The sequence below is a fragment of the Cryptomeria japonica genome, chromosome 5, assembly GCF_030272615.1.
Source record: "Cryptomeria japonica chromosome 5, Sugi_1.0, whole genome shotgun sequence".
Taxonomy (NCBI): Eukaryota; Viridiplantae; Streptophyta; class Pinopsida; order Cupressales; family Cupressaceae; genus Cryptomeria; species Cryptomeria japonica.
In genome coordinates this window covers 355,621,748-355,647,235 of record NC_081409.1, presented here as the reverse complement: position 1 = coordinate 355,647,235, position 25,488 = coordinate 355,621,748, and the positions used below count along the sequence as shown (strand labels likewise).

The following is a 25,488-nucleotide window of genomic DNA, read 5'->3' as shown; positions in this document are numbered from 1 at the left end:
CAAAGTTAATTAAATACATTTTAATATATTTAAAATGCATTCGGGCGTACTTCTTGAAAATCGCGCCATTTGGGGGTTATAAGGAAAATGAAGACAATTCAAACTCTATTATTGATTATTTGACATTGTTTGATTTTTCTCTGTGGATTTTCTGAGACAAGGTTGTCAGAGGGTTTGCTATTGAAGAACGTGCATTCTTCATGGATCTGTGATTCCGAGGCTGTGAAACATCAGGTGAATTATTGCAAACTGAGAGGGCTTCATCCTGGAGTCTTATTGTGCTTTATCAGAGTTTCTTATTTTTAGTTATTTGAAGATTTTACAATTAGGAAAGGGCTTTCAGACGTAGTCGCCCCAATCAAAAGTAGTTGGCATCAAATAAGCAAGCCGTACATTTCCTTGGGCTGGCCGTACACCATTAGCAAGGCACATGGGAGTTTGGAAAAGGGCGTGTGATATGGAGGGCTGAAATGCCTTCCCCTTTGGCATTTAGACTGCTCTACCTTGGACGCCGAGCCTATTCAGAGGGCTTCATCCTGGAGTCTTATTGTGCTTTATTAGAGTTTCTTATTTTTAGTTATTTGAAGATTTTACAATTAGGAAAGGGCTTTCAGACGTAGTCGCCCCAATCAAAAGTAGTTGGCATCAAATAAGCAAGCTGTACATTTCCTTGGGTTGGCCGTACACCATTAGCAAGGCATGTGGGAGTCTGGAAAAGGGCGTGGGATATGGAGGGCTGAAACGCCTCCCCCTTTGGCATTTAGATTGCTCTACCTTGGACGCCTAGCCTATTCAAGCTACTTTATAAAATTTCTGGCTCAGAGAAATCATAATCTGGACTTGTATGCCTATTTTGGTTAGTTTACCAGTTTTGGTTGGCAAACTCCAGAATTCTTTAATTTAAATATGCTAAGGACCTCCGGGTATGTTTTATGTATTAGTTTCATTTGCAGCAGTTATCTTATTCATAATATAGTTGTAGTTGCTCTCAATTTTGTTTCAATTCAGTTTTATGAGCAATTCTTGCCTGGTGCACTTGTCAAATTTTTATTTAATTTTGTTCGAAACCCTTGGAAATACAAAAAACAAGTCAAAATTAGCATTTTAGAGAAGTTAGAACCAACAGGGTTCCTACAATAACATTGAACATGGCCAATGTTCGTTCTACTCCAAGCTCTAGACATGGAGTCTCTTGCTCAACCTCACCATTGTTGCCCTCAAAATCTGTATCTTGAATATGCTCATCATCCACATCTGAATGAACCTCAATGAGATGCGCTTTGCCTTTCCCAAGGCATTGATGCCCAGGCTCCCAAGGCTCCTTACATGAGAAGCATAGCTGCTTCCTCCTCAACTCATTACGTGTCTCTTGATCGATCATGGGAGGAGGTGGTGCACTCTGGTGCTGTGTACAAGACTTCTGAAGAGGCTTGGAACCTTCAGAAAACTTCTTATTCTGCTGATAAGTAGGTGGTGGTGAAGTATCAAGGTCTAAGGTAGTTTTAATAGCCTCATGTAAAGTCCTAGGCTTAACAGCCTTGACCTAACTCTGTAACCTGTCATGTAAACCCTCTATAAACAACATCACCATGCGTCTATCAGGCATCTCGAAATCCGTAACAGCAATGCATTGAAACTCATTAGTATAAGAAACATGTCTAGTCTGTCGTAGCAGTTTTAAATCTCTGTAGTACAACTCAACATCCTTATGGACATATCTGGCAATCAATCGCTTAGTAAACTCCTTGCAAGAATGAATGAGTCCATGGTTTTGGGTAACCAAACCATGTTGCCACCAGTCATAAGCCATGCCCTCCAAATGTAGAACTACAATCTGAATAGCCTCATCCTCAAGCATTGGCTTAAGTGAAAGGTAGATGCCAAGTTTGTGCACCCAGGCTCGTGCACTGATCTTCCCGCTAACATCAAAGGAAGATAAAGTGAGCTTAATGGTAAGTCGCTTGAGGTCACTATTTTGCTGCTGTCTAGGCCATCTATCACCATGGTTCCTCATATTGTCTCTGCGCTGCAAACAATACTGATGTAAAGGAAAGACATCTCTAACATGCTATTGTAGGCATGCCCACTCATCACTAGTTGCCATAATTGCATCCTGAAACTCCACGCCCTCAAGTGGGTCAACTGGAGGTGGCTCCTCTCTAGGCAGAAAATGTGGCTGCATAGGTCTATCAACTGTTCGTGTACGTGTCCTATCACGTGGAGGAGAGTCAAATGCACTTTCCATCAAAGATGGAGCTCTACTACCCCCATGGCTCCTTGCAACTGATACGGATCTATCAACCTTGTCATGCCCATCATGCCTGTCATGTCTACCACGCCTATCCCTAGACTGGTCCAAATCCAATTTGTCTAGGGTACCCTGAAGCATGTCTAATGCCTGAACAATCTGCAACTGGGTATTAGCAAGAGTTCTAAGTAACTCATCACTTTCAAGCCGATTTTGTCTCTCTTTGTGCTAGGGACTCCTACTACCCTTAGGCACATCACCCATGTCAAAATATAAATGTCCTTGTGGTCTCCTGCGAGTATAATATCTGTACGGTCCTGTCCTTCCAGGATGCATCAAAGTAATCAGATGACCCTCAGGCTAGCAGGATCATAGCTTTGATACCACTGAAAGATCCCCAACCAATCTAAGCTAACTTTTTTTGATTCTGACATTTGCTGATTGGAAGTTTTTAGGATAGTTTCAAGTTTTTGTTTGAGTTTTGATGCCAGTGTTTGGACAAATTTTTAACATGAAGTGTATGCCAATGAAATATTGCTTTTGAACCCAAGATAAATGACATAAATTTCTAAATTCTGATTTTAAGAATAACAAATACAATTTTTTAGAATTATAGGAATTGAATCACTAAGAACAAGATTTACATACCCAGAGACTAGCACTCAACTACAGAAGGATTTTTATTGATGAATTCAATGTGTTTCACAATATAAGAGTATCCAATTGGCAAAAATGGCTCCAATCGACTTTATTTGCATCAACTATAATTATCAAAAACAAATATTGAATGAAACTATAGGATTGGCAAGATTATTGAATTTAATCGAATTTCCTCAAAGAACAAACAATCTGAATCACAATTGATCCTATTGACGGGTGTTTTGTGACCACACCAACACAGAATAAAGTTCTCCAACGTCACTTTATCCTCTCTTGATCAAAATCATATGTATGCTAAGATTGCAGGAAGATTATACATTGACTCCAAGGTTCCAATGGCGTACTAGTGACTTTTTTATGGATATAGGTTCGTTTGGCATTGATGTTTGCCGGTAATCCAAGGGGACTTATGTTTGGATCATTCGTTCACTTTTTTGCTGAGGTTGGAACTTCATCATCAGATATTGCAATCTCGTGATGCTTCTGCTTCAAACGAACTAAACTGGAATGAACTGAAATACAAGGGGAAAGGGCTTAGGAAGACTAAGCTAATCTTAGAACTCAATATATAACAATGATCCAGGTGAGATCGACCACACTTTACTTCGCCACTAATAGACAACTACATAAAGAGGGTGCAATCTTCAGAGGTCATATTTGTAGGATTTTAAACCATTGATGAACACCATTAGAGAACAATGTTCATCCAACAATTTAGATTAAGAACACACATACAAGAGCTCATTCCAACCTTGCATTGTGGATAGAAATCATCTATAAACAAAAGGTACAAGCAAACGATCTCACTATAAAACACTGCAATCAACTTCGTTCATCTAAATGCTTGAAACAAATCTAAACTAATTGAGGAAGGTGAAACCATGCAAGCCATAAAATAACACAAGTGAACACCATCAAAGAACAATGTATCACAGCTATTATCTCAATAACTTATCGCTACAATTTCATACAATCTCCTTGCTTTACAAATGAAGGAGTGAACCCCTTTATAGGCATCCAGGAGGAAAATGGACGACCTAGATTACAAACTGATCAACGACCAAGATTGAACATGCAAACCCTAATTAGGGTTTGACCAATAAATTCCAAATATGACGCCACATAATGGGAATAAACATTAATGATGCATCACGCCCATTATCAATTCATTGCTCCATGCTAAAAAATGGTGCCCATTATTCATTAAATGCACCAGTTCATCCAAATTCACCCAACATGCAATAAATGCACCACTACTTCCTTGAATATGCCAACTGACATGCAATTAATCAACCACCACTTGATCAAAACGTTCATTAGCAGTTAATGCGCCATCATGCTGCCATGTATTCAATAGATTCTCGCCATGCAAGTGGACCCCACCGTCAGAGGAACTTCTATAATTTTCTGGGTTGTGCTTCATTAATATGGAATATTCTCTTTGCATGTCACAAACTCATCCTTTACAAGAATCTTTCCATTCAAGGCTCACAAAAGATATTTTGGAAGAATTTTTTGCCTTCGAAGAAATTTATCAATTTTGTCCACTTGTACAGGAATCCTGTTTGTCTGAAATTTTAGGAGAGAGAAAATTCATGTAGAGAGATTTTTTATCCCGAAGGATTATTTTGTGTTCATGTGCATATCTTGTTCTGAAGGAGATTTTTCAATCAATCAATCAATTTTCCATGCCTGAGGAATTTTATCTTGTCTAGAATTCTGAAATTTAGGAGAGAGAAAATTCTCTGTCAATTTTTCTTCGTTCCTTGGAATTCCTTTGGAATTCTTTAACTTGGGCAAAATTTTCTCCTTGGGGAGAAATTTCCTTGAATTTTGAATTTCTTCCTTGGCCATGAATTCCTTTCTTAATATTGTCCTTGAGCGCAGATTACACATGGAGGAGGATTTTGAAATATTTTTGGAATTCCTTGTGTTCATGGCTTTGGCACCCCATCTTGGCTTTGGGCAGAAATTTCATATAGAGGAGGATTGTTTTGTTAAGTGAGAAAAATTCCTCCTGCTCACCATTCTAGCGCCCTCTTCATGTCTTGAGCAACATTTCTACCTTGTAGAGGAATTTGTGGCACACTTGGAAATTCCCGCATGACCATGTTTTGGCACCCATCTCCTTCCTGAGTGCTTATTTCACTTGGAGGAGGAAACTTAGAATTTCCCATTTTTCCTCCACCTCACCACTTTGGTGCCCTCTCTTCAACTTGAGTGTCATTCTACTAGGATGGAGGAATTTGGTAATTAATGAACTTTCCTCCTCACCCCCATTCTAGCGCCCATATCCTTGCTTGGGCGGATTTTGCTTGTAGAAGAGGAAATTTTTGCCTTGGGAGAATTTTCCTCTTTGACTCCATTTTGGTGCCCATTCCTTTGCTTGAGCGCTATTTCCACATGTAGGAGGAAAATCTTGCTTGGGGGGAAATTCCTCTTGAACCCATTTCTAGCGCCCTTCTCTTGTCTTGGGTGCCATTTTGCCATGGTGAAGAATTTTTGGCACTTTTGGAAATTCCTGCATGACCTCAATTTAGCGCCCTATTCCAGTCTTGGGTGGAATCGTGGCAAGGATAAAGGAAATTTGTGAAGTTTGGATTTTCCTCCTTGTCTAGACATTTTTTGCTCATCACCTGGATTTGGGTGCCATTTTTGGATTGAAGCGGATTTCTCTTGCCATAGAAGGATTTTCATGCTTTTTCTACTTTAGGAAAGAATTATATACTTAGCCATTTTTTTGATCAACTGCCTGCTTTTTCAACTTTTTGGATTTGGACTTGGATTTTTTGGAATGGTCTGCCATTGGTGTCCTAACCATTGCTTGAGATAGACTTGCCAAAAATAGACTTACTAAAAATAGTAAGTACTTCCAAACATCAAATTAAGGCAAACCGAGATAGGTTGACACTAAAAATAGAAACTGCTAAAAATAATAAGTTGGTTTAAACGCGAAATTAGGCCGATTCGGGATGCAATGAAACTTACTAAAAATAATAAGTACTCAAAATTTGCTCAAATTTCAATGGTAGCTTCTTTGAAGGGTTTTGACTTCAGTGCTACATTCAAATTTTCGAAAACACCTAAGGAAATGACCTCAAATCTAAGTCTGGAAGGGCAAAAACCCTAAAATAGACAAAGCAAGCTCCAAACTTAGCCAAATTTACTCAAAACACTTGCAGACTTGATCAAAATTTGCCAAAACATTTGCAGACTTGGGGAGATCGAAAGGATTGCTGCGAAAAGACCTAAAGAACCACAACCAAAAGACCAAGAGGACCAAAAAAGCAGGGGGTCCCCATTTGCAATGGGGCGATGTGTGAAAATGTCACAACAGATCCCTAATGCCTGGTGGAATCACGAAGTTACTGCTGGTGAACGCTGGTCAAGAGGTCTGCACAATTTCCTAAACCCTTCTTGAGTGGTACGGCATGATAGAGCACTGAATTGGCTGCAAAATGGTACGACTGGCGCTAGGAAAGGTATGATTGAGATAATATGCCTCCAAACCCTCTAAATCTGCTTCTAGAACACCTGGTAGCTGCTGAAATCAATTTCCGTTGAAGTACTTGCAGAAAATTCAACCAAACAATGACCAATCGAACTTTTGGAAGCTTAATTTATTGAAGAATTTGCCTGAGCTAATGCACCAAATCCTTGATGATTATTGCTGAAAGGGAAACCTGTAAAACCTGCTATAAATTCATCCAATTGAAGCAGAATTAGAAACCTTGTGTAATTTTCCCTCAATGGTGAACTAGGTTTTTGTCCACTTCACAATACTCCATGGGGTTTTGTCCTCTGGAAAATACCTGGCAAAGCTGCTTTGAGATAGATTTCTGAAAAATAATCATCAACGTGAGCAAATAAGAGAACGTATTCTCTTTTATAAAATCTCTTTCTTACTTTGGATTCCAATGCCCTAATTAGCCACATTTAATTTGGCTTTCAAGTCCAATTGTGGCACCTATCCCTAGGCGGCATCCAACTTGAGGTAATAAAGTAACTTTATTTAACTTTATAATTGAACATTATAAAGTTATTTTATTATTAACTTATTTTGCTCTTTTAACTTTATCACTTAAAATTATAAAGTTACTTTATGATTTCCACAACTTGCCTTAAATAGTCACTTTAATGATATTTTGCTATTTTAAGCAAAAGAGATTTTCTATTTTTTGCAAGAAGTGACTTAGCCAAGAAAATAATATTATTTGCTCATTAAATAAGCATCCAAAAGCAAGTCTCTAGCATGTAAAGTCCTCCCATGCCAAGCACAACATCTCCTATCCGCTGGATTTGCCTACGGAGATGAATGATAGGAAAATCCCGCCTCCTGAGTGATCGTCTAGGAAAGAGGGGACATTACAAGAAGCAAATATCATGTCAAATCTAACCTCAACGATGAGCTCTCAACCTCCTTTCATCACATTTTGGAGGGAAAATAATAATAATAAAATAATAATCTCCCATTTCCTTCACAAATGCTTTTTTCAAATTAAATACTTCATTGTGTGCAAAAGACGCCCTTGTACCTAGGTGACTCGTTGTAGGCACAACTTAAAACACTTTGAAATACATTATTATACCTTAGTTGCCTTTTTAATATTTCCTCCTTAGTTCAATTTAAGTTATAATTATATAATTCATTAAATAAATTACCCAAGTTGCAAAAAATGCTTTGAAATGAGACAAATCTGAAATTTTGATCATACCAATATATCATTGAGGACTTAGGATGATGGACCGAAGCAACTTGATGATTGTTTAAAAATAACATGCTTTGCATGAAGTTTGGAGAGCTCTCAAAACGGTTAAAATTGCATTTTGAAAGCACTGAGAGGCTCAAGAAGATCATCTAAATTCATTGCCATGAACAACACCACTGCTTGAATAATCTTGTGCTCGCCAAGAACTTTGGAGTTTTCCCTTGGTCACCAATAATCTACGGGAAAACTCGGAAAATAGACTAATTGCTCACAAACCAATTACACGTGAAAAGGGGACTTTACATAAGCTATATTAGAAATAGTAAAACTGAATGTGATAAAGCAAAAAAAACATGAAGTTGCCTAGGTTTACAACTTGTTGTCTTAAATTTTGAACTTTCAAAAAATAGACAACCCCTACAATTTTTTGCTCAAAATTCGTAGTTTTCTTCTCTAAGGCATGTCTTACAAAGTTTAAAACTCATATTTGTTAATGTCAAATCAACAGTGGGTGTATTTGTCATTGTGTCCGAGTTTTGGTTGGTTTTTGCTTTCATTTTCTGAGCTTTTTGTGCAATTTTGGGTTTTGAGTTCCTCATTGCAAGTAGGAACTTTTTGCTGTCACTGCAAGTGGGAAATTTTTGCTTCCATTGCAAGTAGGAACTTTTGGATGTCATTGCAAGTAATTGAACTTTACTTGTAATCGGATTCTAGAAACCTGATTACAAGTTAGCTCATTGTTCTAAAGTTTGTTTTACTTGCAATTGGGTTTCTAAGACCCGATTGCAAGTATGTTCTTTTGGTTCATTGCCTTGTCTTCATAGTTCAATTGCACTTGCAATCGGGGTTCTAAGACTCGATTGCGAGTCACCTTTGAGTGAGCATTTCGATGTGCTTGCTTGCAATCAGGTTTCAAAACCCTGATTGCAAGTTTGAGTCTATCTTGCAAACCTTTTACACTTGAATTCAGGTCTCAAAAGCCTGATTGCAAGTTTGTGCCATCCTTGCAAAGTTTCTCTTAATGACCCAATTGCAAGTATATCATTCACACTTTCTCTATTGCAAGATTGTTCACTTGCAATCGGGTCTTGAAGACCCAATCGCAAGCTTATCCTTATCACTCTTTTGCATTTGTAATCAAGGATGACGATGGTAAAACTTGATTCTACCCAAACGCCTTTGCATTTTCTTTTACTTGCAATCGGGTCGTCATCGGGTCTTGAAGACCCGACTGCAAGCTTGCATCTATCATTCGAAACACACTTGCATTCGGGTCTTAGAGACCCGATTGCGAGTGTAAGTATTAGGTTTTTCTCTTTATACCCCACCGTTTTCTTAGTGCAAACTCATCCCTGCCACTCATTTGCAACCAATTGCAAGCTGATGTGTAATGTCCCCTTCTCCTTAGCACGTGGACATTCACGAGGTTGGCCTATAATTTGACCCTCGTAGGCCAAGGATTTGATTAGGGGGTCGACTTGGCGGAAATTGGTGGATTCACATTCTATTTCTATGTGGTTTTATGGCAAAATAAGGAGATAACACGTATCATGAGACGTGTGCACTTTAATTATAATGAAATAATATTTTAAAAATGCAATTAAAATAACATGTGTAATAAATAATAATAAAGTGTACCTACTCGATGAGGAAGGAATCTTCTAGAAGGATTCTTATGATGGGATATGAAAGAATAAATAGAGGAGGGTAATACATGGTTGGGCATCAGTTGTTTGTTATCTTCTCTTGTATTGTGGTTGTGAAGCCAAGGGTTGTCCGTAGATTTGGTCTTAGGGATCGATACCTCCCTTCGATCTTCATAACTGAGGGGGTGAGAGATCCTCCGAAGGGTTGCCTTGAGAGTGAGGGACATTCAGTCCTTCATACTGAGCTAATTGAGTTTCATATCAGATCTGAGATGTTTTGCATCAGACCTTCAGCTACCACGATTTTGCTCGTATGTCATGGTGAGTGCATCCTTTCATGGGCTTGAAGACAGCGATATTGTTTAGACCGAAGGGCGATTTCCTTTGATGCATTTTGGAGGACAATTGAGTGAAGTTGCAGCTAATATACCAGTCTGAAGCAGATCGTACCTTACCTCCTTTTCCCACGATTTCACTCATACCTTTCCATTTGAGCATCGAACCTGGCAAAGGGAGATAGCGCTACACTTGGGAGAGGACAGCGATCATTCCTAGGGGTTTAAAGGAGACCTTCATGCTGATAATTAATTGTTATCAGTCCTTACTACCTGCAGAAGGGGCGATTTGGCACGAGGAGAGCTCCAAATTAAGGGATTTTGCTTGCTTCTTCAACCACCAGCCTTGGCGATTATAATCAGGTTCATTTGGCATCATTTGTTCTTATTACTTTTCAGATGTAAGCAGACTCCCATGGCTGCCATATGACTTCAGATTTCTGAGTATTCCATGCTAGGCTGATAGGTCATTGGGCACATATCTGACCATTGTAATGAATCCTTCATCTCATAAATAAATGGAGTAATAAGGTTGCATCTCCGTTGCATCTCATTTGTATATTGTTCAAGGCCATATGCCAACTGTTTGTCTAAATTACAGTCAGCTGTAGGTTTAATGTTCTTGCACTTAAATTCATCTTATTGCATTTAAAACACAAAAAAAACTATTGCACATCCATTCTTGGAGGCCATTAGACAATTTAGAAGTTGTTTGCAAGCCTTAATATCATTGCCATTGAAGTATGCAAATCTGAAGTTTTTATATCAGTCATATGCAAAGTGTTTGATATAATCCTTCAAGGGTCAAGAAGTCTGAAAATTTATATCAGAAGTGGCAAGGGATATTACATGATGCCTATTTTGCAAGCTCGCTTACTGGCATTCGGGTCTCCAAGACCCGATTGCAAGTGAAAGTTTCAGCATATTTTCCCCAAACTTGCGTCCTTCCACTTGCACATTCCAAGTTCACTTCACTTGCATTCCACATTCCAAGTTCGTTATGACCTACTTGCACTTGCATATTACTTTCCAAAAGCCGATTGCAAGGGGTTTCAATGCATGTGAGGACCACAAGCAAAAGCCAGTGCTGTCATATGTTGATGGCAAAAATGATGCCAAATGAAAAGAGTATGCTGTCATATGCACAGAGAGGATCAAAATATCATGAACTATGAAGTAGAGAACAATGGTTAAGTCAAGTCCTATCTAGAATCAGGGATGACAGTTCTAGTCTCACCATTGGGAATATTTTCTTTCCTTTACTAAATGTGGAGGTCAATGCCATGATAGGAGAGAACTTGACAAATGAAGGAGTGATGCAGTAGAGGAATGCATTATTACAATGCATTATAGTGGTGCTATGTGGTAAACAACAATGACTTTCACTGTCACAGTGATCAACAAAGAATGTTAATTATCTTCAAATTTAGTGGTTGATCTTCATGAGGTCACTATCATTACCATTCATAGTCAAATGATGCAAGTTGATGTTCCTAGACAAATGCCTTCACCGATCTTGAATACTTCAAGTGCCGACATCTTGTAGCAGCATGAAGACCTTTTAGACAGAGGATGATTTAAATAGAGTTGTGTATTGGACACTTAGATTAGTTTCAATTATGCATTTGTAATTTCCCTTTGACAAATTACATGTAATGCCAAAAATTGTAATTGCAAGTAGTCACATTACTTGCATTCTTGTAACTTGTAATTACATGTAAACAAATTACAAGTTGAAAGATAATAGGATTGTAATTTGAAATAAGTCATAGTTAGTTGTGGAATAAGTCTTAGTTAGTTGGACTTCTCCCACTAATTGCTCTTAGCTCCTCTCCTATATATATTGGAGGGTGCTTTATGTTTTTTTTATCTTTTTAGCAAGCAAGAAAACTTTGCAAAAATTTATAGTCATAAAGACTTTGTGCTTCATACTTATGAATTGCTCTCTCAAGTAATATCAAGAAAGCATTTGAGTTTCAAACTTTGTGTTGAAGCCTTGCTATTATATCCATTGTGTTCTTGTGTCATAGTGGTATATTTTTCTACATTTGCTTGAGGTTCTAATGAGATTGTTGAAAGGAGCTTTAATCTGATTTCTTGTAGACTTTGTGCTACAAGTATAAAGATTAAATTATTACAGTTAAGTGTTCACAATAGAGAGGAATTGTAATACGTTGTGCTTGTAGTTGCTCTCATTTGTAGTAGTTTAGAAGTGTACCATGTTAGTAGACTTTGTGCTGTTATATGGTGTACGTTGTTCTTATTTAAATCATTTTGAAAAGGTAGATAGGATAGTGGAAAGTAAAGACTTTGAGCTTTGTTTCTGTTTTCTCGTCCCGGGGAAGTGATGGAAGACTTTGAACTTTCACGGAAACCTCACTTCCTTTTCGTAGAAACATTTTGGTAATTGTAAAGTTCCTTAAGTTGATGCATTTGTTTTCTTAACTGTTGTTTCTTTTCTAAAAAGAGAAGAGAATATCATATTTTCTGAAGAAAGAGAAAAGAATGTTGTCTTGCCCAAGTTAGATTAGTGTTTAGTTGATTAGTAATAGTAGAAAAGGGGGAGCCTTCCCATAAATTAGGAGAGTTTCTAACTCACATGCTGTGGCTGAAGCCACAATTTTGCACATCTCCCCAGGTGTACAAAATTTTCAACCAACACAACTTACAAGTTACATCTAGAAAATCAACTCATATTCTACAACAGATTCGCAATATAAAGCTAGATATTATAATATGATGATTATAAAAATAGATATAGACAATGAGATTCTCAAAATAGATGCATAATATGAACATATTTGATATGCTCGAATCTTCTGATTTATGTGAGTACCTGTCCAAATTTGAAAATTTGGAAGCTTCAATTAATTTTGTTATAGACACCAAAGGCAAATAGGGAATGAAAGGTTTTTTCTGTTTTTGCTTCCATTACTAACTCTAGATGATGGGGAAAGAGGAGTGCCATAACTTATAAGAAAATGGGAAAAGAAGAATGTTACGCAGAGAAGTCAGGTTGGTCATCATGAGGGAGGGAATAAGAAAATAACAAAATTGCCATGGAATAGTGATGAACAGAGCTAAAGCCAGAGAAAGAATCAGGTGACCATTGACTGTAGGAGTAAAATGTTCAAAACGATCATCCCAGGAACTTGTTTATGCATTTTTGTTTTCCCAACTACCACTTTTGAGCTCTGTGATTCAGACTATAAATGAATGAAAGGATTGCAGTTCAGCAATGATTGTAAAGGTTGATCGAGGAGTTTACAATCAATTCTTTCTATCCATGTTGAATTGTTATTAACAAGATGCAATTCATCTGATATCTTGTAAGCTTTATTTATTTTTTGTAAAGCGAGTTTTTTCATAAATGGAGCTTTCTAATAGACAAATTTAATTTTCATAACATATATCTGGATACCACTGTGTTCAATCCTGTTAATTTTACTGAAATATTGGTGAAGTTTAGCAGATTTAACTTTTAGTAATGTTAAGTTGATTGAACATAGTGGTATCCAGATATACATTTTGAAAATGAAGACCTGCGCGGATAATCTCGAAATTCTAAATTGAACTTTATTCTATGAACTTTATAGAATCTTTAAGTCTCTTTCATTGGTAATTTCACTGCTAATGCTTTTACAATTGTAAATCCTTTAACAAGAGCTTGGAATGTAACATAAACAATATATGTCTGAACTAAAATTGAATGAAGTAGAAAGGGAATTTGAATTTCAATCGTCATTTTCCTTAAACAAACTGATTTCAATGTTTGGGTATGCAGGGAATTGTTAACTTTGAAACTTACAGGACAATTAGCTCCAGAAATTGGACAACTACAACAACTTAAAATTTTGTAAGTTCAAGAAGGGTATTAAATTTTCAGAGCCGTTTAAAAAGTATTTTTAATTTCATAAAAGTCAGTCCTGTTTCATTCCAAGATTAGTTTTACTTAATACCTTCATTATGTGTAATCTGCACTATTGCATTCTTTGAGTTTTCTAGAAAGTATATGACGTGACGTGAACAAAATTATGATTCTAACATATCTTTGTGTTTTCCTCTTTTGGAAGGGATTTTATGTGGAACAATATAACTGGCACCATCCCAAAGGAGATAGGAAATATAACAACTCTTGAGCTCTTGTGAGTTTCCTTATCTTGTCAAGATTATTTTGAATCATTTCAATGTTGTTTGTGAGTAGATGTGCTCTTCAGTTGAACACATATATAGTAATGTTTTTCCTCTACCAATTAAGCTGTTATTAATTCACTATAAAGTTCTCTCTCTTTGTTTTTCCAAGTAATGTGTAAATGGCCAAAGCTAAAATATTACAACAAAGATAGTCCAAATTCTGAATGTATTTGCAATATGTATCCTATAGAAACTCCTCTTCAAAAGGAAGGCTATCAATAGTCTCTTCGAATTTTTTTACGGTAGGTCCTTTGGTTCAAGGCTCCTTAAGATCCCCTTCAGAGATGGGTTCCTTGGGCTTACTTTCTAAGAAATATTTCTTCTCCTCTTCTGTGGACTTCTCAGAATCAAACACTAGCCAGAGGGTGGACTTCTCAGAATCAAACACTAGCCAGAGGGTAGTCTTTCATCTAGTGACCTAACTTCTTTCATCATGGCATCTCAGAGGGATTTTTTTCAAACTCCAAAGGTCTCTTCTAGATCCCCATCTTTGATGATATGGATATCTGCAAAGGAAGGATAGTAGAAGTATCAATACAAACATAGATTCTTGCATACACCATTCATTTTCTAGTTTTGATCACATTGTCTATTGTCAAGTGCTAGCCAAAGGAGCTAGCAATTGATTTAAATACCTCCTCCTAGAACTCTATGGGGAGCCGAGGCATACCTAGACTAGATCCACATTGGATGATTCTTTAGCAAGATCAAATCTAGGGTACCATTTCTTGAGAATTATGTATGCTTTTCCCAAAAACTAAGGACCTCTTGCAAGAACATTACAAAGATCCTCTTCACAAGAAAATGAGGAGAAGGAACCCTTGGCCATCATAGCAACATGAGTGAGAAATTTTTCTTCACCCAGGATCTCACCTAATCCACATTAGGCTGGGGTTCAATGAATTTTGTGATCAAGGACGATTCCACTTTTTAAACCCCCTAATCAAAAATCACATTAGAAACTTGAATACAATACTCAACTTGTTTAGGACTTGAGATGAGGGCAACAAGGGGGATTCAAACAAGAACCTTTGTACTTGCATTGAAGCAATTGATTCTTGAAAAATGACATCCAAGATCAATCCCCAGAGGCTCGTGCAAAAGGATCTTGGTGGAACTTGAGTGACTTGTGAGAAGAATTGAGACTAGATTCTGTGGAGACCACACATACATCCTTGGTTTCCAAACTCGTAGTGGGTGCAGATCCCCGCCTACCCATTTCCATTGAAAGGAGTCCATTTGCATCTTGGTTCACTTCTAGAGATCCCTGGTTCAAAATTTCAAAAACTTTCTTGTTCACTTCCTCTCCTACTTCCATTAGAAAAGCCCTACCAAATGCATTGGCAAGGCCTAAATTTTACAGTTAGTACCAAGTTATTTTGAGTTTCTTGATGAATTAATTTTTTTATTTAATGTGCATGTTATGATTAATTGGTTACTTTCTGGTGTTGATTCAATTCATGAACTTCAGCTTGTTGATTCATTCCCATGTCCTAGTCAAGTGACTCTAGGTTATAGTGGGAATTTATTGTTTCCAAAAGCTTGATGCATGCAATAGAAATCTTTGTTGTCCCATATTTCTTCTATCTAAATAATTGCATATATGAGGAATTATGAAACTAAGAAATAGCTTTCGTGGTGATCCATTTTCGGTGATCGTACACAATCTCAGAATATATTTTCAAAAAAAGATATCAAAGATGAAAAATGTAGTTCTTAGTTTTTATTTTTTCCTTTCTTCTATTTTATTATAACAATTGTAAGTTCATTTCATCTTTTTAATCTCTTTAAAACCCTTTCTAGACTTTGTGATTATGATTTTGATTCCTAGCAAGCTACTCTGTTTACTTTAATAGATTAATACTTCCTATTTTTAATGAGAAACCATAACAATCTTGAATATGAAGTCTGTATATTGTCTATCTATTACTTGCCTAGAAATGATCAATTGTGTGCAAAGTTATGTCAATGCAAGATGGGTTACATATAAGATTCTAAAGAACTTTTTCTTACAATTAGTGGCCATTTTGTATATTGACACATGCTTTTCCAATCATCACAGCAACCTATCTGAATCAAAATATAATTTATATACCATCAAAGGCTGAGCGTTAAGAGTGCATTTTCTCCTTTATTTTCATATTTATGAATAAATTACAATTTCTATGGTTCCCGAGGTGGTGAAATGAGAACCACTATATGCATTGGAAAAATGTTGTCATTTTTTGAGTAGAAGCTTTTCCCTCATGATAAATGCTTTGAAATCTGAGGTTTCCTGTGCTATTTTTAGGCTTCTCAATGGCAACCATATATCAGGCTCATTGCCAGAAGAAATTGGCTATCTTCCCAAGTTAGACAGAATACAAATTGATCAGAACAACATATCAGGGCCTCTGCCAGTTTCCTTTGCTAATCTGAATACAACAAAGCATTTGTAAGTTCTTCATGGTTGTGATCAAGTTTTTAATGTTGAAATTCACTGTGGAAAGTATTCAGATAAGCATTTATTTCACTTACAGACTACTGTTTTTAAAGAAAGGTGAACATGATGGGCATTAAAGATGAAAGCCTTCCAGAATAATATAATATCTCTAATTTTAACGTCTTATGATCACAGCCATATGAATAACAATTCAATCAGCGGTCAGATACCAAAAGAGTTTGCCAGACTTCCAAAATTGGTTCACCTGTGAGTTATGATCATTATAATTTAGTTGATGTAAAATTAGCAATAATTGTTAATTTGAATTTTTTGTGTTCAAGTTGTTTACAAAGAAATCCTTAAATTCTAAATTAATGATTTTATATATATACCACTTGTATGTGTTCCAAAATTGTTAATTGCAGTTAAAAGTGCTATGCCTGAGACCCTGGATTTTTTTTATTTTTATTTTTGCAGCTTATTGGATAATAATAACTTGTCAGGTGAACTTCCTCCTGAAATATGGTCAATACCAAATCTTCTTATATTGTAAGTTTTCTTTCTTTATACTATATAGCAATTTCATTCAGCTTATATAAGGATTATGTATTACACACTTGAAGGTAGCAGGCAAAATGGGACAAGTTCATATGGGACAATCAATGCATGGAGTCTGAATACCGTTTTAAAAAACAATAGAGAACATTGATTTTAAGACAAGATATAGTTGTAGAATACATATGTAAATAAAGCAAGCACGTGATCGAGCAGATATACATGCCACCTTAATGAAATTCTAGTGGTGAAACTGTGTGTGATAGCTCAGCTTCAATATCTCAAGACTTTAGAGAAGGTCTTCGGAGCCTGAGTTGGCAAGATTGTTTTATTGATGCAAAGAAATATTTACAATCTGGAAGGTGTCTATAATATGTATTCTGTTAAACCTCAAATGAGAAACAATCCTCGAGATTCACCTTCTAATTCTAATCCTGAGCTAATTTGATGTGTAAGGATGTCTCTTATGAAGAATTATGCTTCGACATTTCAATAAGACTTTTAATTTTGTAAAGCTACTACTTTGGATCATAATCATCACATACCCCCCTATGAACCAAACTTCAAAAGCCTTAGTGCTGACATACACTAAGAAGACTCCTAAGATTTTGTCATGTCCCCATTCAAGACCTAAAGACAATAAGAGTCGATATACATCCTTGGAGATAATTAAAGAAGTTTATTAGATAATGATTTATTGACGCGATCCATCTGTGCATTGGGCAATGTAAGATCCTCATAATTGAACAACGAGCCTTTGTCAAGAAGGAAACGTGATTCTCTTCAGTGATGAGTCATAACAAAGGAACCTTAAGCATTCGTTATGAAGTTGGAATGGCAGAGAACCCGATGAAGAATCATTTGATAACAACTAGTGGACTAATTAGAATGCTTCAATCAAATATCACTACACATTCAAGACCGATCCATATATGGAGACCAAATGAAGATGCAATCAACTCATAAAGATATTATGTCTAGAATAACCCAATCACTTAGGTGAACTCACAAGGAAATTGAAGGATCAACCAAGAATGTTTAAAGGAGGTTTCAGAAGACAGTTGACTAATAGTCATAACATTTGGCTAGATGACAGCGTGGATATTAACAGCAATTAAATTAAGCTTATCGTTATTCTTCCAAAGATCAACCGAATGCTAAGACTGCAAAGAGACAAACGGTGACAGAACTGTATGAAGCAGCACCACTCATATATCGATCACCTTCATTTACAACAACGCAACCATAAGAGTATGGCATCCAATAAATATTTGATTTGTCCCATGTCTACATCGAGTAATTATATTGACAACGATAATAAAAAAGAATAATTGACTAATTAGATGATTAGTCGATAATGACATCAAAGAGATACACAATCACATAAGGACTTATTAATAATCATTAAGCATGTGACAGCGATTACCAGAAGAGACAATAACTAACTGATTTGTTATGGATGAGTAACTAATGTAAATAGCAGCAATCGACTTGAGCCAATATTTAGACAAATCTGTCAAGAATATATCAAAGGGTCGTGATAAAGAGTATTTGACTAATGGACATACTCTAAAGGATACGATCAAAGATAGTTAAGTGCCAGCAATTAGAGAAGGGTACGGTTGGTATAATAAATCAATAATTCTTGAAGAGGTACTAATTGCTTAACAAATTGATATTATGAAGAAAGGTGGTTGTGGAGAGGCATAAGACATGTCTCGGAATACAACCTATCCTTTTGGTATTCCAAGATATATAAGGAGATTGAATTTAGTCAATCAAAAGGGGGGGAATGGAATATATACCAGGTTTTTTATTCCAGTTTGGAAGAGCTCAAACAGAGCCAGGCCAAAGGCCCAATATTGTGTACACAATCCAGTCAGCGATATACATCAGAAAAAGCACCCTCATTGCATGGGGTTTAATTAATAATCAGAGGCAGTAATCATATCTCATCATTGTAAGTGATCAAGGATCATTATCAGCATAATTCCTTTGCCAAATCAGACACAACCCTCATAGCATTATGGCTACAATCCACGGAGGAGATTCAAAGGATATATTCTACAAAGACACATCGGAAAGAGCAGAGTTCTCTTTCCTTCTGTAAACTGAAGATCACAACTTGCATATTCCTCGAGGATAGAGCAGGGGAAACAACATCCAATCAGACCATAGTTGCAGATCAGATATATTAATCAAGATCATCGTGCACATGCTAAGTATCAGAGAGAGCAGTGATACTTGTTTATATATATCTTATAATATCAGAATATAAGTGGTATCAATAGTATTTCATAGGGACAGTCATTTATAAAGTGGTATCATAAACTATCATTCTTGCAATCGAGTAGCTTCAATTATTATTATTTAAGTATTAATTGATACTCTAAGGAAAGAAGTCTCTTGCAATTGATTTTTGCAAGTTAATTGTCCTAGTTTCTTAAGTTATCTCAAAAGGGGACATTACAGATTTTCAAACTAAAAGCAATCCAATGGCTTGGTGAAAGATCCCTGATGGATCCCCTTGCTGATCTGCTGTAGTTTTTAAATTAATAAACTATATTTTCCTGTGTTTCCTTTGATGGTTTTAGCGAATAGACAGAAGTTGCATAAGGTTTGTTTATTTTTGTGTTTTTGATAGTTTTTCAGCAAGTAATAATTGAAGAACAAGTACATGAAAAGAGTACTGGAAATAAATGTTCATACACAGCCAAATCAGAATTGTACCACGCAGATTTCTGATTATTTAAATCAAATAATTATCCAGATAGTGATTCCAAACAATTCCAGGAAGATTACAATAACAATGAGTCCAACCTGGATGAAGAGTGAATACTGTAATCAAGAAAGAGGCTGCGGCAAACATCCAAGCTCTTACATAGCTCCACGTGGGAAGAGAAATGGCTGCAAAGTACAACCGTACGACTGTTAGGTGATGCCAATCTGGAAACCCCAATCTCCACGCCAAACCCTAACTCTGTTCACTGAATCCTCCAGAAAAGATATCGTACCAACTCTAAGGCACTGAAAACTGAATGCAAGAACCAAATAACCACTGTGCTGGGGGCTACGTCCCAGACAGGCAAGACCCTGGGGTTTCCGTCCCAGATGCTGAATCGCTCTCCAGAAAAAATTCTCCAAATCAAAGATGAAATGTGTAAAAGATGGATGATAATTAGGTTATCATCTCCTTATAACTCCTCCCCTCTAGCTCGAACCCTAAAAGTGTATGAAAAGCGCACTTAGGCTTATAAAGTCTTATTTCTCATTTTTAGTCGGCAAGTATAGAGAAAACGCCACTTTTTTAATATAAAAGAATTCCGTTCATCAAAAGGGTTCCTGACAAATGGGAAACATTTAGAAAAGTTCAAGACCTTTCCAACGAGCTATAACACATGGGCATATGCATCCAGATGAAGCCAAAAACCCCTTATTACTCCAAAATGGCTATAAACATAGCCTTATTTAATTGATTAAACGCTAACTTAGGAAATATTTAAATATACTAAAAATATAACCCAAATAGCTGCAGAAGGCTCAAATGACTCCAAAAGCCTAAAACGGAACCTGCCACCTGTCTGTGACTGAAGTTGGAAATCATGGATCCACTGGCAATCTTATCCCTAAAATCTAGGGATGCTCCTACAAACTAGGAAACATACCCAAATCTTCTGAAACTGAAACCAAGGAATAGTCTCATGGAACCCCAACTCTGGACGCTGTCACAACCTCCTAAAAAGTAGGAACTGCCTCCTAAAATGTAGGAACTGCCTCCTAAAATCAAGGAACTACTCCAAACTGGTCTACTACTGCCAGAAACACCAAATCCAAACACTGAATATCCTGACTGAGTCTCTATCCACCATTGCCAGCCTACTAGACTCCATAATAGGCTAAGTCACATGTCTTTGCTAGACAGAGCTAAAGAGGGGACATGACAGTCCTCCCTTCTCGGAGATGCTTGCCCACAAGCAACTGAAACACCAATCCTCCACCATCCCAAATAAGACGTAAATAAATCATTGCATGTAACTGCTACTCATCTCTGATATAAACAACATGCAATACCCCGGTCTGGAATGGCTCCTCAAAACACTAAAGCACCTGTGTTGTCAAATCAACACTACCTGGGTCCCAGAGTGAAGCATAGCTCCCGCTGAATACCTCAATTGAGTAATGGAAAACTATATCATCTCCATAGATCAAATATCCATAAATGCCAAGATCACTAGTGTGTCTGTGATCACCAACATGCATAACATTCGTCATAATTGTTAAGGAAATTGGATCAGAAGATACTAATATATAAATATATTATGTATAGTTGATATTCGCTGATCAATGCAATTGCCGTTGTTATTGATTGATTGACCAACGAAGATCAACTATATATAAGTTGAATCGATGTAAATGTCAACAGTCACGTCTTTTGAATACCGACTATTTCCTAACAAACGACATAATAATAATATAGTCGCTGTTTTATAACCTGTCGGCATTAACCTGTCGGCATTGGACTGTCACGATAGTTATCGTGACTGTTATACATGAACAGTCACGATAATACCGTGACTGTTTATGTATAACAATCATGATAGTATCGTGATACATAGTTAACTTATGAATTGTAGATTATACCATTCGATTAATATTTAGTGTTTTATATATATTATGATATATATATATATATATATATAAATATATATATATATATATATATATATAAATATATATATATAACATAATTAATGATTGATATATTATATTAGTATATATATACTATAACTCATTATATATATATATATATAATAGTTTTACGTCATTTTCGTAAACACGAACGAACATATTTTAACACTCCCTCTTGAGAGAGAGTTTACCAAGTTTGTAGAATTTTCACATCAAAATATATGACTCAATTCAAAATGTCATATCATGATAATTTATCACTTATAACAATATACATATTTGAGATGTCCGGACCAATCCGGCTCAACCCCTTTCGGGAGTCTATCTTAAATAATTGTTAAACAAGTGATGATTTTGGAAACAAGATGTCCGGACCAATCCGGCTCAACCCCTTTCGGGAGTCTATCTTGAGACCTGGTTTCTATTGTCAGGATCGTCACCCTGAAATAGAAACGATAAACAGAAGATCGTCATCTTCGCACAAGTTTGAAATATTTCAAAAATTATATATATATATTTATGAATGAAATGTACATTAATAGTTCATATTTTGATCAAACCAATTTTGTTCCTGAAGAATTCTATCTTCACCCTTGCAAGGGATTTAGTGAAGATATCAGCATTTTGTTCCTCAGTGCTGATGTAGACTAGTTTAATAATTTTTCTGTCTACCATATCTCTCACATAGTGATATGGAATCTCTATGTGCTTTGACCGATTGTGAAAAACAGGATTTACAGAGAGCTTGATGCAACTCTGATTATCACAATGAATAATGGTAGGTAATAGAGGTTTACCAAATAAGTCAAAAAGTAATTTTCTTAACCATACTGCTTCTCTAGCTCCCATAGATGCAGCCATGTATTCTGCCTCTGTCGAACTCTGAGCTACAGCTGATTGCTTCCGACTAAACCAAGATATTACTGCGGAACCCAAACTGAAACAAACTCCTGTGGTACTCTTCCGATCAGTGGTACTTCCTGCCCAATCTGAGTCTGAATAACCTTGAAGTTGAATTTCAGTCTTGTCATATTTTAGTCCAAGATCACTTGTTCCTTTTAAATATCTCAAGATGTGTTTAGCTGCCACTAGATGAATCTGTTTTGGTTCACACATGAAGTGACTTAGTACATTTGTGGCATAGCAAATGTCAGGACGTGTATTCACCAGATACATGAGGGATCCAATTATCTGTCTGAAGAGTGTCACATCTGCAGGTTCTGAGTTTTCTGCTTCATCCTTTAATTTCTGAAGATTTGTCTCCATAGGAGTAGCAAGAGGTTTACAATCTACCATACCAAATCTGTTCAGAATATCAGAAATATATTTCTTTTGACTGAGGAGAATATGATCTTTGTTTTGAATAATTTCAAGACCTAGAAAGTAGTGTAGTAGGCCCATATCCTTCATATCAAATTCAGCTACTAGGTCCTTTTTACATTTATCTATTAGATTGTCTTCTCCTGTAATGAGTAAGTCATCAACATAGAGAACAAGGATTATCATGTCTCCTTTTTCAATTTTGAAGTATATATTAGGATCTGCAATATTTTTAGAGTACCCCAATTTGCTCAAATATTGATCTATTCTTTCATACCATGCTCTGGGAGCTTGTTTGAGTCCATAGAGTGCTTTCTTTAACTTGCATACGAATTTATTTTTGTCATGAGTGAGAAATCCTTCTGGTTGTTCAATGTAGACTTCTTCCTCAATCTTACCATTTAGGAATGCAGTTTTGATATCCATTTGATGTACTTTCCATCCTTTAGAGGCTGCAATTGTAAGTATGGTTCTGACAGATGTGTAACGAGCTACTGGAGCGAATGTTTCCTCATAGTCAATGCCTTCTTTCTGTGAAAATCCTCTAGCAACAAATCGGGCTTTATGTTTATCAATACTGCCATCTGGAGCATACTTGATTTTGAATAGCCATTTTGATGATACAACTGACTTATGTTTAGGTCTAGGGACAATATCCCATACATCATTTTTCATGATGGACTGATATTCTTCAACCATTGCTTCTCTCCAGGCTTGTTTTGATAATGCTTTCTCAACACTGACCGGTTCTGATTCTGATAGTTCAGTTAGAAGTGCAGTGTAACATTTTTGCGCTCTAGTTCTTTTGTTTTCTCTGGAGATTTGTGCTGGTTCCATATTGTTTTCTTCAAGCATTTTACTAGCCCATAATGGTCTCTTTTTGTTGTTTACATTTTCTACACAAGAAGGTTCAGGATCAAGGATTGCGTTTTCGTTATTTGATAGTGTTGAATTCATATTTGAATTGTTATTCTCGCTTTCTTCCTCAAGTGATAAATCTTTCTCAAGATCAAACAAACTATTGTCTTCATTATTAGTGGATGAGAAGTTTTCTTCAAATTTGACATCTCTGCTTATTTCTACTGATTTTTGATTAGGGATATAGATTCGATATCCTTTAGAGTCTTCACTGTAGCCTAGAAAAATACCTTTCTTACCAGAAGGTTCTAATTTGGTTCTTTTCTCTTTTGGTACATGTATATATACTGGACATCCAAATACTCTTAAATGACTGAGATCAGGTTTAACTCCTGTAAATACTTCTTCTGGTGTGGTATTTTCAAGTATTGCATGTGGACATCTGTTTTGAATATAAACTGCAGTGTTGGCAGCTTCTGCCCAGTATGATATATGAATATTATGATCATGCATCATAGCTTTTGCTGCTTCAATGATGGTTCTGTTCTTCCTTTCTGCTACTCCATTCTGTTGAGGGTTATAAGGTACAGTATACTCCCTCTTAATCCCAACAGATTTACAATAGTTTTTGAAGTTGTCAGATGTGAATTCCCCACCATTGTCTGACCTAAGAGTTTTGATTTTCTTATTGGTTTGATTTTCTACCAATGCTTTGAATTCTTGAAATTTGGCTAATACTTCACTTGACTCTTTAAGTTTTAAAAAATATATCCATGTTTTCCTTGAATAGTCATCCACAAAGATTAGATAATATAGGGCACCTGAAAAAGGAGTGGACATGGGGCCACACATATCAGTGTGAATGAGTTCTAAAACACTATTCGTCTTGTGTTCACTTGTTGGAAAAGATCCTTTAATGTTCTTTCCTAATGCACATCCCTTACAAATGCTCAAGTGTTCAGATTTTAGAGAGGGTACCCCAGAGGTGATTTTATGCAAAGTAGGAAGAGCACTATATCCAATGTGTCCTAGTCTTTTGTGCCAAATTTCATTATTCTGTTGAACATTGTGATTTAGGGCTACTTTTTGTTCATTACATAGTTTGTATAAGCTTCCATCTCTGGACCCTATGTGCATTGCATTTTTGATGTTTGTGTTTTTGGTCCAGAGAAGAACTTTTTCTTCATTAAATGTTACCCTATATCCTTGATCAGCTAACCCTGATATTGAGATTAGGTTTCTCTTTATTCCGGGCACATATAATACTTCTTTTAACTGTAGAGTGACTCCATCTCTTATCTGTATCAAACAGGTCCCAATTCCTTTTACCGGATAAGTGGAGTTGTCACCAATGGTTACTTCTTCTGTAGAGTTTCCAGAAAGGGTTTCGAACTGATCTCTGAATCCAGTGATATGTCTTGATGCACCGCTATCTATTATCCAAGTATTTTTATTGGAATTTAATTCACTTGCTAAGGCTAGATAAAAAAGAGAATTTTCTGTTCCTTTAGTTTCTGCTAAGGCTGCTTGAATTTTCTGTTTTTCTGGACAGTATTTGTGAATATGTCCAAATTTGTCACATTTATGACATTTTATTTTGGAGAGATCCCTTTTGAAGTGATGTTTTCCATTACTTGAATTGTTGAATTTTCTCTTCTTTTTCTGAGAAGTTTTAGTATGAAGGGCTTGTACTTCATTTTCATTTTTCGACCCTATTCCTCTGGATGCTAATCTCGATTCTTCTTGAGTACAATCGTTCTTTAATTGTTCGAACCTAGGTAAAGGTGGTCTTGTACTTATGCACTGAATGAAGGTTTCCCAAGAGATGGGTAAACCCTTTAGGGCGATAAGT

General features: G+C 36.3%; 1 protein-coding gene across 2 annotated transcripts in view; it reads left to right on the top strand.

Moving 5' to 3' along the window:
* Positions 1–25,488, top strand: part of LOC131034300 (probable LRR receptor-like serine/threonine-protein kinase At1g06840) — a 206,364-nt gene that overhangs the window by 28,205 nt on the left and 152,671 nt on the right. For both annotated transcript variants that reach the window (XM_057965783.2, XM_057965775.2), the window contains exons 3-7: positions 13,383–13,454; positions 13,672–13,743; positions 16,083–16,226; positions 16,410–16,481; positions 16,692–16,763. In XM_057965783.2, coding sequence (XP_057821766.2) covers positions 13,383–13,454; positions 13,672–13,743; positions 16,083–16,226; positions 16,410–16,481; positions 16,692–16,763 — 432 coding nt within the window. The remainder of the gene's footprint in view (positions 1–13,382; positions 13,455–13,671; positions 13,744–16,082; positions 16,227–16,409; positions 16,482–16,691; positions 16,764–25,488) is intronic.